General features: G+C 41.5%; 2 protein-coding genes across 2 annotated transcripts; one reads left to right on the top strand and one right to left on the bottom strand.

Moving 5' to 3' along the window:
* The first annotated feature begins 465 nt into the window (after positions 1–465).
* myl9b (myosin, light chain 9b, regulatory) lies at positions 466–6,182 on the top strand. The gene is made up of 4 exons (XM_055027138.1): positions 466–598; positions 4,253–4,456; positions 5,148–5,309; positions 5,404–6,182. Exons 2-4 carry the CDS (start codon positions 4,273–4,275, stop codon positions 5,577–5,579), a joined length of 522 nt encoding a protein of 173 aa, XP_054883113.1. The 5' UTR covers positions 466–598; positions 4,253–4,272; the 3' UTR covers positions 5,580–6,182.
* A 1,500-nt stretch (positions 6,183–7,682) lies between these two features.
* LOC129358239 (homeobox protein AKR) lies at positions 7,683–13,260 on the bottom strand. Its single transcript, XM_055027137.1, has 3 exons — positions 13,016–13,260; positions 10,838–11,079; positions 7,683–9,815 (listed from the first exon to the last, which is right to left on the bottom strand). The coding sequence occupies exons 1-3, from the start codon at positions 13,032–13,034 to the stop codon at positions 8,688–8,690; spliced, it is 1,389 nt and encodes a 462-aa protein (XP_054883112.1). The 5' UTR covers positions 13,035–13,260; the 3' UTR covers positions 7,683–8,687.
* Positions 13,261–17,573: the final 4,313 nt, after the last annotated feature.

The following is a 17,573-nucleotide window of genomic DNA, read 5'->3' on the forward strand; positions in this document are numbered from 1 at the left end:
ACAGATACGATTAAATCAGATACTTTATGATTCCTGTGAAGAAAATGATCCCAGTTTTATGAGGAGACACTTCCTGGTCCCTGAAAGCATCATTTCAGGTGATCGTTTTTAAATGCTGGCCCCTGAGTGGCGCGCGCGGCCTCGCTGCCTATTTAAGGGCACTTATTGTTCCAACAGACACTCCGTCTGCGTTTCCTCACTGCTCCCTCGCTCCCTCGATATGCTTCCACCGTCCCCTGCCTCCGAAATGTTTAGACTCCTTTCTCTAAATAAGGCGGCCTTATCGCAGTTCCTGTCATTTCATCTCTGCCTTTTCGCCAAACATCCCGAAGAGAGACCGCGGCGGCAGCGAGGCCGGAGCTTTTTGCATTCCTTTGCCATGTATGGACAAATGGCCTGGGCCCGGGACGTCTCCCTACGGGACACGCTGCTGTTCCCATTGGTCCGAGCAGGAAAAGGGGGCGGGGCCTGACCGGGGGAGTTTGATTGTTTGAGCAAACTTTTGAGCAGGACCGCTTGCCTCCTTTCGCTCTGCGGTGACGGATCCGGGGACAAAAGGAGTTGAAAAGACTCTCTTCGTTTTCAGCTTGAAGCCGAGGTGAGAATGAAAGCTGGCTCGTAGCTCTTTAAGAGCAACAAAGGCTCTCTTTGCTTTATTTTAGGTAGTTCGGTGAGGTAAGATCTCAGGAGTCGGAGCTGAGGAGAGAACATTTGTGGAGATTTCCTGCAGTGGAAGGAGACTAATAGGGTGTTCATCATGTGCCAGTTGAACTGTGAGCTTGTCTGGTTTATGTGCATTTCCACCACAAAGGATCTTCTAAATGCACCTGGCCAGTTCCTTACATTCACCTGAGATGCCGTCTCTGTTTGTTCTTGGTATGTGTGACTGTCTTGTCTTTGAGTTTTCACACTCAAGCACCGGCTGACCTTCATGTCTCAAAGTTGGTGAGATGGAGTGAGACAGCGATTGTTCCTGTTGGGTCCAAGGACAGGGGAGCTTTTGTTTTGGCCCACTTAGAATGAAAGGATGAAGGGAATCGGTGATGGACAGAGGACATTTTGTGGTTATTTTTTGTTGTTCTTGCCAACAATTCACTGCTGGTTTGAATATAAATTCTTATTCACGTTGACTCTTTAAAGGTAAAGTCCGTGCACTAAAAGCTTGACCATTTCTATTGTGTATCAGGCTTAAAATGTCTTACATTAATAATGTCTGCTACAGGCCTTAAAGTCTTTAATCCAGACCTACATGTTATGTTTATTAATTCAGTCCTTCTGAAATAGGTTTGCTGTATTTTCGTGCAGTTAAAATAAAGGTATCTTTTTACATCATGTACTTCTCGTCTTTAGTAAGTGTATCTCTAACAACATATGTCTTCAAAGCAAGATTTCATTACGTTAATCTTGTGAACACTGCATCCCAAAGTTGGAAAAAATAATAATCTGCAAAATCAGTTATAAGTTCATGTCATTAATTTTTTTGTGTGTGTTACATGTAGCTCTTAAAATGAATATAAAGCATCTGATGGGGTGTTATAAAGGACCTTAACTAAATTGCTTCAAGCTTTTCAGGCAAAGTTGGATTTAGGAGGATGTGGGCTCCTGAACTAAAGTCGGTTTCGGTGCTTTACTTGAGTTTTTTTTTTTTTTTTTTTTTTTTTCATGCATTGCAATAGGTTAAGAGGAACACATTAACATTATTTGTAGGCCAAGTATTTAAGAAGCCACTTTTGTATATGTGCTTTCTAAAGAAAAGACCCCTCAAGTGTTTTAAATGTCAGGCCTGAATGTAGTGCGGTAACATCACCGAAAGGAAGATGTTATGTACAGTACATTATGTCTGACGTACTTGTATTTGCACCAGATAAAAACTGGGTGTTGTGCATCTTCCAAAAAGAATGAAGGGAAAAGCATTAAATGAATGGAGGAACTCCTTGCTTCCTGAAATGTAGCATTGCCTCTTCATGGTGGTTTTGTTTCCAGCTTCCTGTGAGGAGTAGGAGTGGAAGCGCCAGCGGCCAAAAGTGCGCACCTTTGGTCTTTTCTTTTAATTAGCCGGGACACGCAGGGAGTAGAGCGGCCAAGGGGTAGGCAAAATCAATAAAGGCTGTAGAATAAACCGCTAGAATTTAAAACTGATGAAGAAATCTGCTTCTGTTTTGTTTTGGTAAACTTTAATCTGCATGAGTAGACTTGAACTAGTTATGATTCAGCACATTTTAAAAATGTCCTTGACAAATTGTCTAATTCTCCTAAGTTTTAGGAAAATTTTTAATCCGACATTTTTTAATTTATTTTATTTATTTATTTTTTTACTCAAGTTGACTTATTCAAACGGACGAGACAACCAGAGGCGATATTTTGTAATTCATTCACCAAAGTATGATATTAAATACTTAATCCAGTTTCAAACATTTCCCATCTAGAATTCAGTTTTATACCTGTGCTAGACGCTTAGTGGTTGAATCACAACTAACAAGTACATTAATTGTTTCTTTCAGTACGTCATCTGGTTTGTTCAACAGTTTTTTTTTTTTTTCCATTTATAATACATATCTTCCCTGTCACTCTCTGCTGCATACAAACAAAATTGTTAGTACTATAATAGATCAATACTGTGAAACAGTTTTTCACAGTGCACTTTTTTGTGAACTTTCCTACAGTGAAGGCTCCTCTCTTTGCTTTGAATCTATATAGAGGAAATGCAAACATTGAGATCCATAATCTCTTCATGTAAACTTCAGGTCACAACTGAGTTGTCTGTTAAGACCATAAACTGATCTGACACGCCACATTTGCATTGGCTATAAAAGTATGAATGAGGTACAGTTGCATTAATTTCTATAAATACAATGACGACAGGACATGTATCTGCAGCCCAGAGTGATGAGAAGCAGAGTAAACCCATTTTATTTGCTGCTCTTGTTTTTCTTTGTCTTGGCTAACTTGCACAGTAATTCGGCTTTGCTCTGCTCTATTAAATACAGAGACACTGTCACACATAGGTACCAAAGAGATAAATGATGTGGCGTAAATGGGTTAACAAAACTGGCTTTTCGAGAGCGTTCATCTCCACCCTTCTTTGTTTTTGCACAATTTCGACTTCTGTAGACCTGAAAGCCCCAGAGAGCTGCAGGGTTTGAGATGTTCAGACGTAGTCGTCCAGACATCACCATCTGGCTCTTTTCAAACTCGCTCAAACTGCTAGGATTGCCCGTCGTCTCTGCTTCTACTATGTCAAAATTGAGGAGGCGATGTTCACTTGTTGTCTAATGTGTCCCTCCAAATATCTGGTGTAATGGTTTTAAATAGAAAGGGCCAGTATTATTCACTTTACATGGTAGTCATCATAATGTGTCCATACACTTCAATCGGGCCCAACCTTTAATAGAAACATTAAGCAGACATGCAGCTGTAAGCCACTTTAAAATTCATCTTGGATTGTTTCATTGGACAGAACTAAACAGGTTGACACCTTTCGTGTGCCTAAATAAAAAAGAAAAAATAGATATGAAGGAGAATTTTACTTCAGATTTTTAATTTAAAAAGGGGGTAGTGACTTTGATAAACTAGAAAACAACTAAAATGTACCAGTTACATTTATTATTGGTAGTAAGCATCAGTAATCGCTCTGCCTGATGTTAGTCAGAGATTAAAACAACACAATGAGCATAAAACAAAAATTAAAAGAAAGACCATTTATCAGTGTTTGAGATAACGTATTCATCTTAAGCTTGAGACTTTTAAAAATATGTTTTTGTTGCAATAAAGACATTTGCATTACATCATTTCTGTGCTTGTCTAGAAGTGATGTCATTCTTCTATGTGAATAATTGGCCTCATTTACTTTCCTGCACAAACCAGCCTACGCCTGTGTCCTCTATCAGCCATTTACCCTGGGGGTCACGCATGTGCACACACAAACGAATTATAAATCCTTATAGAGCTGAACATGAGTGACGGGTCTAATTCTGGAACTATCTGCGGTTTGCTGAGGTGTGTTGCTGCAGTGACATGTCATTTTCACACCCATCAAAGTGCCTGCCATTTCACCGAGAATGTGATTCTCTCTCCAGAGGAAAAGCTGGAAAAGATTCTCCCGCAAGTGCGGACTAGATCTATGGAAGATCCGGTTCTTTCTTGGCACTAAATGGCACACTGTAGACCAGCTTCATTTGTGCATTCACAAGAAGCCGTGTGTCAGCGAAGCTTTGTCTAATCTACCTTTGACGTGATGAATATCTCTGCACAGGTCCAGATCGAGCCGTCACCATGTCTAGCAAACGTGCCAAGGGGAAGACCACCAAGAAGCGGCCACAGAGGGCCACCTCCAATGTCTTTGCCATGTTTGACCAGTCCCAGATCCAGGAGTTCAAAGAGGCGTTCAACATGATCGACCAGAACAGGGATGGTTTCATCGACAAGGAGGATCTGCATGACATGCTGGCCTCTTTGGGTAAAGGGGAAAAAAATATATATATGTATATATTTTTTAGTCACTATTTGGTGGCTAAAACAAAATGGTGCACTTAAGTTGAATCAAAATTCAACTTAAGTTGGAATCCTTATTCTCAATATTTCTCACCCACCAAATATTGCTACATGTTTGTTTGTACAATGCTTTGCAGAAGTATTAATAGCTCTTTATTAACAGTACAACCAAGAACTCGACTGTATTACTTGGATTTTGTGAGTTCAACCTACAAAAAGTACTGCATAATTACATGGAAGCATATGTATTGTTTTTAAAATTCTTTATAAATGATAAAATAAGGAGCACAGCAGATGGGCCAGGTCAGCACCCCTGAACTCAGCATCATCAGGGTGAAATACAGCATCATGCTTTCCTGACTACAGGCTCCAAATCACTTGAACTTTGCAGGAGCTTCATCATCGAGTCCGACTCAATTTGAGCAATCTTGCAAAGTGGAATGGGCAACGATTTCAGTCTCCAGAACTGAAAGTGACGCACATTAAAAGACTTTCAGTCATTGTTGCAAATACAAAAGCAGCCACAGATTCCTCCTTTACAATTTTACATTGGTATTTCACATGAAGTCCCAATACACATACAAATTTCAGGTTGTTTATACAAAGTAAAAAAAGGGGTATGAATAGCACAGAATGTCATTTAACCTGCTTCACAGGTAAGAACCCGTCGGATGAATACCTTGAGGGAATGATGAACGAGGCTCCGGGGCCCATTAACTTCACCATGTTCCTCACAATGTTCGGAGAGCGGCTCAACGGGACGGACCCCGAGGATGTCATTCGCAACGCCTTCGCCTGCTTTGATGAGGAGGGATCTGGTGAGTCTGCATGTCCACAAAGGACCACGTCATATTGCACAACAGTCGTAGGGGCTGTGTTTTATTATTCAGTGGATGCCATCTGCTTAATTAGGGTTTATCCACGAGGACCACTTGAGAGAGCTGCTGACCACCATGGGCGATCGCTTCACAGATGAAGAGGTGGACGAGCTGTTCCGTGAGGCGCCAATCGACAAGAAGGGCAACTTCAACTACGCTGAGTTCACTCGCATCCTCAAACACGGCGCAAAGGACAAGGACGATGAATAGAGGGAGAACGGCTGCTTCTGGCTCCCGCTCACATGCTGCACCACAGATACTCGCCACTCCCTCCCCTCACAGTGTATATTAGAAGTAAATAAAACAAAAATCACCATACATGTCCTTAAATTGGATTGTATATTTGATGGTAAACGTGTTCATCGAGGATTTAATCCACATTATACATTACACTTCCTGCAGCTCAAACTACATTAACTGCACTTTGACTGGTATTTGTAGGCAACTTAGTAAGATTTTTGTGATGCATTGCACACCGCTGTTTGTTTATAAGTGCGGGGACTGTATGAACTTTCAGCTTCAGTGTTACACAGCGATGATTACCCCTTCCTGCCTGCCTTATAACTACCACAGATGCTTCAGCACTGCCACGTGGCTCCTTTGTCTTTGTATTCTTGTAGGGTTGTAAAAACTGTTTATTTGATTTTGACGGTCAAGCAGTGAGAATCGCCTCCTGGCAAAAAGCGGATGCTTTGCTTCATCAGCTGGTTGCATTGGTTGAAGGATCAGGAATGTTTGCTAAAGAAGGAACTCGATCATGAATCTGCTCAGACTAATAAAGTACGCTACAGCTCCTGTAGTAAATGGACCATGTATGTGGCAAATGAAGAATGCGTTACTCATTTAAACTAGCTTTTTAACAAAAATAAAAAAAAAAAAACTCAAAATGTTTAATTCTTTCTAGATTTTAAAAATGAAAGTGTTTATTGGATTCTCCACCACAGTATCTATCTAAAATAGTTTGTTTTTTTACTGAGTTCAATGTTGACTTAAATTGGAAAAATGTTTTTCAGTATCTGAAGTGCTGTTCTGCCATTTAAAAGATGATTTAACTCAAATTCAGACTCAAACTTCTAGCAAAGTGCAATCAGGGTCTTTGACGTCCGTATAGCCGTACAACCAAAGAGGGAATAGAAACGGTACGGAATTAGACACAGCACATTTCAGAAGAAGAGTTAAATGCCTCAGAATAACGGTGTGGTGTTGCACTTAAAGGGTGAGACTGCATCATTTTTAAATGTCTTAATCACCAGAAAAAAAAAAAAACATGAAAGGTGAACCAGGTCCATTTATATTACCAGATTTGATCATGGATGGCATACAATTGTTACCATAAAGCCAGTGAGCTGCATAAAGCACATTTTTTTCAGCAAGGATAAAAATAAAAAGCGAAACGTACATATGAAAAAAACAAACCTTTATTTCTTTGAAATGTTCATACAAAAAAGACATTTAAAGTTTAAGGCGTATATTGCACAGACTATTGAGTTTTTAATACATATTTAAAAGAAAAAAAAAAAAGAGGGACTTCCTCCCTCATTCAAAGGCTTAAGGCACAGCAGCCAGTCACACTGCCTGGAGTCATAATTTGTGACATGAAGTTGGGAAAAAAAGAAAAAAAAAAATTCAAAATGCATTTGGTTGGACAAGAACTACATTTTGAGAATGAATCTCATACTAGTAAATAAGAACATAAAAAAAAATACAAATAAAACCTCAACCTTCCACATATTTACATCAGCACATTGTTTTCTTTCTGAGAAGTGTCAGCTTATGTCTAAAACCTCGCTACTTAAAATCTTAGCCAGCCTTTCCCAGTATTATGACCTCGAAGGCATCATCACAGTGTATTTATGCAGTTTGAAAAATAAAACTATAACTTAAGCCCGACAACTGAGGTATAAATGAACACCGGTCTACTCTGCTTCTGCAACAAAAGCAAACGTTAACCTTTAACTTTGTGGCACAGAGTGGAACACGGCGAAGAAAATGTGGGAGAAAAGTTTGGAGGGTTTTCTTTCCTTTTTTTGTTTGGAATGGTGGCAGTGTTCATTGCTCGGCAAAAGTAAAAGTAACATATGTTCTTCTGTTGACAACCACTCGCATGAATACAACAGAACTGAATTAAACACAGCTTTGTGACCTGGTAAACATTAATCAATAATTGTGCTACAGTATTGACCAGAAAGGAGTCCAGCCCTCTGCCAAACTCCCACACAGACACTCACAGCTACCAATATTAAATGTTTGGGGATGGGGGGGGGAGTTTCACAGAAACTACATCTTCATGGATTAGCAGAAACTCTGTAGAAACCACTTTTAAACTATCAGATGTGGAAAAACTACTTTTTCTAGGCGTACAAAAAAAAATGAAATAAAAAAAATGTGCTACATTTGCTCTGTCGAGAACCTGTATGAAATACAGATTTGCGCCACAACATTCGGATCTGAGAAACAGAAACTCTAAGGCCTCGCAAACGTCAGGGGACTCCAAATAATACATCGAGAGGGATTCCAACAGAAAGCAACCTGCGCACCTGCTTTAAATGGAAACGGAAAAACACCAGAAACCTCCCAGCGGCAAAGAGTTAATGATGCATCGTGCGAGAAGGCATGCACAGCGCAGCTGAGATGACGATTCGTGAAACCGCGCGGCCGTAAGGAGGATCAAGGGAGTCGCTGACTGAGACGTGATGCTGTGTTTTGGATTTTTCTTTGGCTCAAGTTTCCAAATGGGAAGCAGAGAACCATGTCAAAAAAAAAAAAGAAGAAAAAGAAAAAAAATAAAAATTACAGGCTCATTTTATAAAAAAAGAAAAAAAAAGAACAACTTGATCATTTTAAATGCACATAACTAAAAGAGTTCTAAGAAAATGTGCTTTTTATCCAGAAGCTTGAATAAAGGGCAGCAGAGTTCCTATCCAGGGAGGTCACCTTTTTTTTGTTTTGTTTTTTTTACATTCACTAAAGTCCAGCACTGCTACTGGAAACGCTGGTAAATGTTTGTACAATTCAGGAATACTTTTCTATTTGTTCATTCCTGTAACACCCCAAAACCCCACGATGACATCAGAATCCGTTGCAGAAACACCTCGAGAGCGTAGGAATGATACGGTCTCTACCTTCCTCCGCGATAAAACTTCAAACTCTTGCCAAGCTCGGGCGTCACGTCAAGATACATTCTCCTGTAAACGTTAAAGTCCAGCTGTATAAAACACACCTGTCCTCGCGTTCTTTTCATGTTTTTACATAAAAAAAACCCCCAACCAACCAAACAAAACAAAAAAAAAAAGAAAGAAGAAAAAACAGCAGCAGCTTCTAGTTGACAGCTTCACTCAGCGTGTGCAGGCTGTGCTGTGGCCCCCACACCGTGTTGATGGGGGTCTTTACCACTTGGAGTGAACTGGCCTGCCTGGCGTTGGGGTGAACCAGGCTCCAAACCTTCGGCGCCTTGGCTGAGCCGCTGCTCCCTGAGGTATGAGGAGCGAGGTGGGAGGCGAGGCTCAGGAGAGGCGTGACTGCTGGCGCTGGAGATGCGGATGAGGCAGAGGATGAAGTGGGCAGCGTGGTGGGGGGAGTCACAGGGATCGAGGGGGGCTTGTGGATGATGGCAGATACTGGCACTACAGCTGGTAGGTGTGTTGGGATGAGATGAGGTTGGTTTGAGCTGGATGCTCTGACAGTGTCTTTATCCAAGGGGCTCCATATCACTTTGTTTACTGGTAGAGGGGATAACTTGGAGGCTGGGCGCAAAAGTGGAGCAGCAACTGTTGGAGATTTGACCGGCTCTGGGACAGACATGACCTTCTCCATCAGACTCTGCACTCTGGCAGGATGCATGACCTGTTCCTCCGGAGGCGGGGTTGGGCCCTTTTTGTTTGCATCCGCCGCTTTGGCATTGAAAGGCTCTGCTGGTTTGCTTTGGCTCTCCTTGAGCAGGTCCTGCTCTGCAGCTCTCTGTAGAGCGGCATCAGCCAGCAGCCTCAGGTCACTGAAGTCGTGACCCGTGTAGAGGTCGGGCGGAGTCGGGGGAGGCGTGTTGAGAAGGCCGCTGGAGTGGCTCGCAGCTACAGTGACGCCTGTTGTCAGGCCGGCTGAGTAGGCGCCTCTTTCTACTGCTTCCCTCAACAGGGTTTGTGTGTCCATCGTCATGAGTGCCTGCACACACCCTTCATTTCCAGGATAGCCCGCTCCGATGAGGATGGCCGTCGCCGTGTTCCCCAGCAGGCTGAGGTCCAAAGCGGGCGCGGAGCGGATTACCGATGGACGCGGCTGAGGGGAGCGAGCTGAGGCGTCGGGAGAGCCGGCTTCACCGCCGTTTGACTGATGGGCCTCGGTTTTAACGACGATCTTGCGGGAGATGGTGAACTTGGTGGGATCTTTGCCATCCTTGCGAAGCAGATCAGGCAGAAGGCGACGGCGGGCGTTGATGAACCAGTTGCAGATCTGGGAAAACAGACAAAAATTACTCACAAAAAAAAAAATAAATAAGCACTTTCTTTTTGAGACAAGCTTATGAAAGCTATTTGAATAAGATGGTATTATAAACTATGTCCTCGACAACTGTGCCTAAGGTTTGCGATTAACAACTGGTGCCACTTTTACTTTAGGCTGCTGTCACTAAATTCAAAGCATTTTACAGATGCTAATGTTGTATTTCCAAGAGCAGTATTTGTTTTTGTGAGGGTTTACTTGCGGTGACACAGAGTCGGATGTTCAGATAGGATTTTATGATTTAACCCAATTTGTAATTTCTCCACAACTTTAACCCAAACTTTCATTTGTAAATGTTGAGAACTCCCAACCGAATGCATTCAGGTTTCTGGTCGCAATGTGAAAAAAAAAAAAGTGGATGAATACATTTGCAAAGTACTGTCAAAAACTAAAACAGACCTAAAAATATATAAATAAAATTATTCCACAAGATCGTAAAACTGTGCAATCCCTCTCCTTTTCCGTCCAGACTCCCTCTACTGGTACGGGAGGAGAAAAGCAGAGCGCTGAAAGTGCTCAGACAGCTGGCAATAATGAAGGTCTGAGCTGAAATATGCTGAGCCACAGAGAAGGCAGCCAAACGCATTCCAGTGAACTGACTACATAACAAGGAACTGCTGCCGCCTCCAGCTACTCTGTAATCTGCCTGTGCGTCGAGAAGGAAAGAGGAAATGTCTACTACTGATGCAACAAAGTGAGAAAGAGAAGGGTGGGAGAATGCTAGTGGTGTCTGCAGCACCATCAGTCTGTCTTCACGCATTTCAATGACATAAGATATTGTCCTGAAATTACACAAGCAGTACGTTTCAGGTGAACGTCATCAAGAAATGCTATTTCTTGCCATTCATTTGTTCAGTTACTTTAAACGACGTAACTGAACAAATTGCAGCAAACAAGAAAAATTACAATCCTCTGGCAGGTTCTGAAAACACCACATGTATACAAAAAACCCAAACATAAATAAATCATCCTACCTGCAGCACAGACAGTTTTGTTTGGTTGGAAAGACTGAGCTTTTCCTGCTCCGATGGGTACGCGTTGAAGCGATGCTCGTACAGCCAGCTGCGGAGGATCTGAACCGACTCCTTGGGCAGGTTGCCGCGGCGACGGCGCTTCCCGAGGACCCCTCTCCCCGACAGGTCGAGCGGGGAGCCGTCGTCGCTGTCCGACACGGCCGAAGAGTGCTCCTGCTCGGGATGCTGGTCATGCTCCAGAGCTGGGGAGAAGACGAGAACGTCTTTAAACACAGACCTTGGTGGGAAACCAAAGCAGCCACCACTGAAGCTGCACTGATATAAACTAGATCAGTAGTTTCCTTTTCTCAGAAATGATTTGTTTCTGAGCTGAACTGTAATTTCAAAGACATGGTTCTGTTTCCAACCCCAAAGCTTTCCTGCTGTTGACAATTCTCAAAGAACAAAGACATCGTGGATTTTTACTGCCTTTAAACAAAGACAAAATGAATACACTGACTTTTTAAAACACTTTGGGATTAGTGTGGCGAGCCTTGCTAAACGCCACATTAAAAAAATAAGACTTTAACCTTGAAGTTTCAAACATGCTGCCAGTATTAGAAATCCAACATGTTCCAAGACAAAAATTGAAATATATATATATAAAACATGTGGTGTAGCACTATGTTGTCATACTCTCCCATAACTTTGCAGCCCTAATGAAATATGTCCCTAGTTTCATTTACTTTATTAAAAAACAAAACACCCAACAGTCAACTTTGAGTTGCTTCTTCCACCCAAAAACTGGAAGTTGAAAATGACCTCACACACAACCTGAACTCTAGTCAAGAGAGAAAAATGAATAGCAAGAGAAAAAGCATTCCAATCCAACTGGTTTCCGCTTTACATGCAAGTCAACACAAAGCTACGTTTGCATCCAGAACCATTTCCACCAACTGCTTTCTTCCCCCCCCCTCACCAATTTATTTTATTTTTTATTTTAGATTTGTTTCAGAATGAATCCACGGCGGGTCAAGGGAGGAAATCTCCCCACAAAATGGAGCATGCCTGATCCCAAAGGGGTGGGCCGCAGAATGCAGTAAATGTCTTTCTCTGGGAGCTGGGCTGAAACCTGACCCTGGGGGCAGCGCCTGTCCTCACAAAGGAGATTGGGAGCATATCAGCATCACAGCAGCCAAGTGGGCCCAGGAAACCTATTGACCATGCAAAGACGGAAGTGGTCTGTTTTTTTTTTGTTTGTTTGTTTGTTTTTTTGCTCCGCACACATGTGCAAAATGAACATCTTCTAACTAAACAGCGCACGTGTTAGAAGAGTATAGGTTGAGAAATGCTACTTTTGTATCACGGTTGTGATCCCTGACCGCAGAGCTCTTTTCATGTGGTCAGGACGGTCCCCTGAAGAAACGTGCTGTGCGTGATCCTACAACTCCGCTGCTGACAGCGGGGCTTTATCTTAAACACCGCAGCGGCAGATGAATGGGATTGGATCAGCTAAGAAAATACATCAAAGATAAAAAAGAAAGAAAAGGGTCACACCACCAGCAGAGGGCTGTGTGGTAAATCACTGCGGCTGCAAACAAACCAACTTCTTGTTGTTTTTTTTCACACACACGCACACACACACACAGCAGCAGAAAATCGTTAAAAAAACATAAAAGTTTAAGATAATGATGTCATTTAAACTTTTCTACTAATGGATCGATGTGCAAACAAGTTAGTTTGAGAAACATATACACGTGTCTGAAACAGCTGTGATAAAGCAGTCGATCCAAAAAAAAAGGGGAAAAAAAATGGTAACCGAGCCATCTGGAGCGCACAAAGGAGGCAGGGAGAAACGCACAGCCTCCCCGCATGCCGCTCCGCCAGATGGACAGCACGAGCGAGAGAGAGACAGAGAGAGAGAGACACTGAGAGAGAGAGAGAGAGAGAGAGAGAGACAGAGAGAGAACTAGCTGGCTAGCTGTCCCTCCAAATTCAAACACAAACACACGCTGCATTTGCTCCCAACATAAAAAAAAAACCCTCTGCATACCAGGCAAAGAGTCCGCGGCAAAAGCCAGACAGAGCCAGCAGACGCACAATTCTGGGAAGGATTTTTATCTGTTTTTTGTTGTTGTTGTCTTTTTTTTTTTAAAGTCAGTGGGATAGAGTAGAAAACACGGTCAGGTCGGCGCTCACCTCGTTTCAACGCTTTCATTCTTTGTTGATGGCTCCGCTTGAAAACACGCAGCTGTCCAAGTTGCTTCCACTCACAAAGCGACACTTTCCGCTAAGGCTACCGAGAGGTGTGCTGCAGCCTCGGGACGCGGATTTAAAACCTCTTCTCCTCACACTGCTTCGCATAAAAGGGCTCCCGCGTTTCCATCGCACTCCTCGCCGTCTGCCAGGATGAATGTTTTTCGGCTCTTGATTTTCCTCTTGTCGCCTTGCTCCTTATACCTGCACACGGCAGCAGCAAGCCACCGCTTTGCCAATCTTGACAGTCGCACTGAAGTGGGCCCGCCTCCACTGGCGGCTGTGGGCCAATCGTTTTCCAGGACTCTTGCTCCTGGAGAGCGGTCAGCCAATCGCAGTTCTTCTTCGGACAGCGGTCTGGTTTCGTGTTGTTGTGATGGACGGGTGAACCTATTCATTCAAAATGTAACGTTTGTGGGTCAAAGAAAGAATGGTGCGTTTTTTTTTTTTTTTTTTTTTTTTTTTTTTCCCCTGGATGGTTAAGGTTCCTGTGCGCTTTAAGTAAAAAAAAAAAAAAATACATCTAATTATCCCAGCCTGTCGAAAACGGTTTCTGTTATTTTACATAACAATGTGAATGCTCACTTTACATAAATCATAAAAAATGTGTGTAATAAACTGCCTCTTCTAGAATAAGGCGATGTCAATAAAAACAAATGTTAGAAAAGTAGCAGCAAAATGAAAATTGGTGGTTTGAACTGAATGTTATAAGTCTGCTTCAATGTGGCCCTGGACCAAGAGCCCAAACTGACCGAAAGCACACATATTATAACTGACATTGGTAGTAATATGACGGTCTACCATTTCATAGGTACTTATATCTCTGGACCCCTTCCAGGCAGAGATTGTAGAGTGAAAAAAGAATGAACAACACTGAAACCTGTGGGGTGCACATGTATTAAGCTGCAGATCCTTAAGGTATCGCTTTACCATCTATGAACAAATATTTTTTAGATCAGTCAGATGGGATTGAGAGTGTTTGCACATATTCAAGTCTGGCTGTTAAACCAGTTTCTTTTCCAGGATTACCCAATGCATTTAGCCCAATCCATCTGTCCGGCTTCCCCATCCGCACTGCAGAAAAGTATCTGCAAAGTTAAGATTTTGATATCATCTGACTAAAACCTTAGTCTGACAGCTTGGAAGTAAGTTGTAAGTGTATCACTTATATACTTTGTAACTGAATAAACATGATTATTACATAATTACAAGCTTACTGTCTTCTCTCATCATGAAATTGTTTCTTGCTTAAACATTTAAACCTGTTTTAACTCTTCTAAAACCATTCTAAATCCCAAAACTTCTTTTTTTCTTTTGCATTTTGTAACATTCATTCAGCTCCAATATTGATGCATATCTTCACACTAATTTAAGAAACTGGTGCATATCAGAGAAAGCTGACTACTTATGCACGGCCTTGTAAACAGAAAACAAAACAAAGTCACGAAAAGTGATTGAGAAAGTATTTTGTGCACTTTATTGAACATTGCGCATCTGCAGTATACATGTCAACAACCTTGAAACTGTATAAACAGGTTTACAATATTGTAAAAGATGAAATATTTAATCTGGTTTAATTCTTATGTACAGACGATAACTGTAAGAAGCACAAGGGGAGAGATGCAAGACAGTGTCCTTTTAATAGCAAAGAACCCCATTACTCTGTATTGCACACTGTCTTTATTGTAACCAGAGTATAGTGAACAGTAATAAAGGTAATACGCTCCAAACAATAGGCCCAGATTCTCACTCGCAGCACAACTCTTTCCATTCAGCTCCGCTGGATAACACACATCTTATATAGTACTCTAAACAGATTCTAGTCATTAAAATATGTGCTTACTTCATTAAAATATTTATTTGTCGACACGTTTTTGCTACATCACACCTCTGCTGGAATGAGCATGGCCTCTCTCGTGTTTCGTGGCCAAGATGAACCGAGCAAAGCTGGAAAAACGGCTTGTTTGGTTTCAGTCGTGTTTTTGGCCTGCAGACTTTCAGAGGCTTCAAATCATTTTCTGGGGTTTGATGCATTTTGCCTCTTGTTTGCCAGAATTTTTAAAGAAACCAAAAAAAAATAATAATAAGGAAGGTCTTACTCAATATGCAATAAATGTGAATCCATTTTTCTGTCATTACAAACACTTTTAAAGAATGGAATTAAAAATGTCAAAATTTGAGAAAAAAAGTAAACACCAAAAGGCTGATTCTTATGCTGCTTATAGGCAAATGCTTATCACTGTCAAGGTTACGATTGCAGATCTCACCATTATTAAAAATATGTAATTAAAGAACTTAATAATTTTAAAGCAACAACAATTTCTGTTTATGAAGAAGCTTCTGAATATAATCCAAACCAAGTCAAAACAGAAGAGGTTTGGATGGGAAGAGAGAAAGAGAAATTATTGATACCAATTTGAAACGAGGAGATTTCCTCCACCCAAAAGTCGCAGAACAACTAACCAGTGTGTAAACTTGGTGTGAGGGAACAACTATGAGAGTTACAAAGGAGAAGAAACAAAAAAAATAACGCTTTCTACCATTCAAAAGAAATGAATGGTAGAAAGCATCAACCTCATATGCATGAGGGTCAGTTTCACCCCCAAATCACTTGCTTTACAGCAACATCCCAGCCCCCACACAGTGAAACTATGCGGTCAATAGATACCCAGGAAATAGGCCTAGTTCTGCCTGTACCAGGTTTGTGTTTATTGGAGAAAAACATTGTTTATGTGCTCGAGATAAGGTTTTGCTTTGTTTCTGCAAGTGTGTCTGTTTGTGTAGTGGCATTTCACAAGCATCCAAACGACAGAAAAAAAAAAAAAAACCAGATGCATTGGCTTGCTCTGCTTGCCGTCTGTCGCTGGGTGTATTTGAAATGCCACAGCGTGTTTTACCAGTATTCAAGGCAGACAGTTTCGTATAAAGTCGGTGCAACAAAAAGATACGGCAGTAAAATACAATGCGCAAAAACAGAAAAGGATATGTGAGAATTGTAAAACAGAATATGCCTCGATGATCTCTTGAATATAAATAACTTGGTTCCGCAGATAAAACACAGCTAGATTGCTTTGACAAAACCTTTTGGAAAGTGTTTTTGTGGCAGTCCAAAATCAAATCAGGGTAATGGCAACCTTTTGAGTCACACAAAAGGCTTTCAGGTGCTAAAGAAAGCACCTGAAAGCTTTCCATCAGTGTATCAGTCTGCCCCCACCCAATCAAATGGATGGGGGTAGATTGATAGCAGTCATGGGACTGAGTCATATTCACCCACAGCAAGCAAACAACAGACAAATGATAGCCGGCCATCAAGGGAAAGCTCTTCCCATCAACATGAGAAGAATGGTGATCATTTGGCTTTTCTAATTCAAAGCTAGAGGCTTAACTTTGGGTTGTAGCTTATGGTCAGAGAGGCCTTGACAATAGACACATGAAAAGAAGAGCATTTAGCAGATCGAAACTGCGTCATCAGTGACTGCATCAGTGACTGTATGGATGGCGTAGGGTGGAAAACCTCAAATTTCCCACTTGAGAGTTCCACTGACAAATGGAGACGTTTTGTTTCAAATATCTTCAAGCTACAAAGTGAATTTAGACAAAATGTGAATGTTTTTAGATGTAATGCTTCACAAAAATATTCACATGCCAGTGATTCCCCCCCATTTTGTCAAGTTATATACAAATTGAGGTGGTTATGCAATTAGTAAATAAATCCAGGTTTGAGAGATATCTGTCTGGATGCTGAAAGCAGACTTAGGCTATAAAACAACTAGTGAACCACTGTTTTAACTCTTTCTTTAAAAGTGGACAAGTACAGGTAAACTACCAACCTTCCAAAAGACGACTGGTTAGATAAGGAGAACATTAAGCAGAAGCAGCCAAGCACATTTATGGTAAATCTGGACACGATCAGAGACCTATACGTCAGAATGCATCTGTAACTATTAGTTGTGCATTCCACAAATCTGGCTTTTATGGAGGACTGGGGAGTGGAAAGCTGTTGCTGTTGAAAAACAATGAGAAGTCTCTAAAGTTTGCCGAAAGAAAGGGACACAACAAACATGTGGAGGAATGTTTTTTGGTGAAAGAGACCACACCTGAACTTTTGCCCAGCATATAACATAGGTGTGCAGACAATTAATACAACCCCCGCTGTGAAGCACGGTGGTGGTGTCATTATGTTGTGGGGAAGCTGGTTTGTGTGAATGGTAGCATGGACGAATAGGCACAGGTTTGATATCTACACATTTAAAGTTGGCAAGGACAAAAGCAAGAATGGTGACTTTACAGAAAATTGAAGAAATACCACAAACAAAAATGCCTCCTATAGTATCAAGATTTTTACTTTGTCAAACACCGTGTGTCATTTTTCTTCTATTTTACAGATCTGCTCTATTTTGTGTCGAACTACGTACAATTCCGATAGGTTTGTGGTTATAAGATGACAAAATGTAAAAAGGCTCCAACAGAATGAAGACTTTTGCAAAGCACAGTGTGTCCC

Source organism: Poeciliopsis prolifica, unplaced genomic scaffold (assembly GCF_027474105.1).
Source record: "Poeciliopsis prolifica strain line A6 unplaced genomic scaffold, Auburn_PproV2 SCAFFOLD003, whole genome shotgun sequence".
Classification (NCBI taxonomy): Eukaryota; Metazoa; Chordata; class Actinopteri; order Cyprinodontiformes; family Poeciliidae; genus Poeciliopsis; species Poeciliopsis prolifica.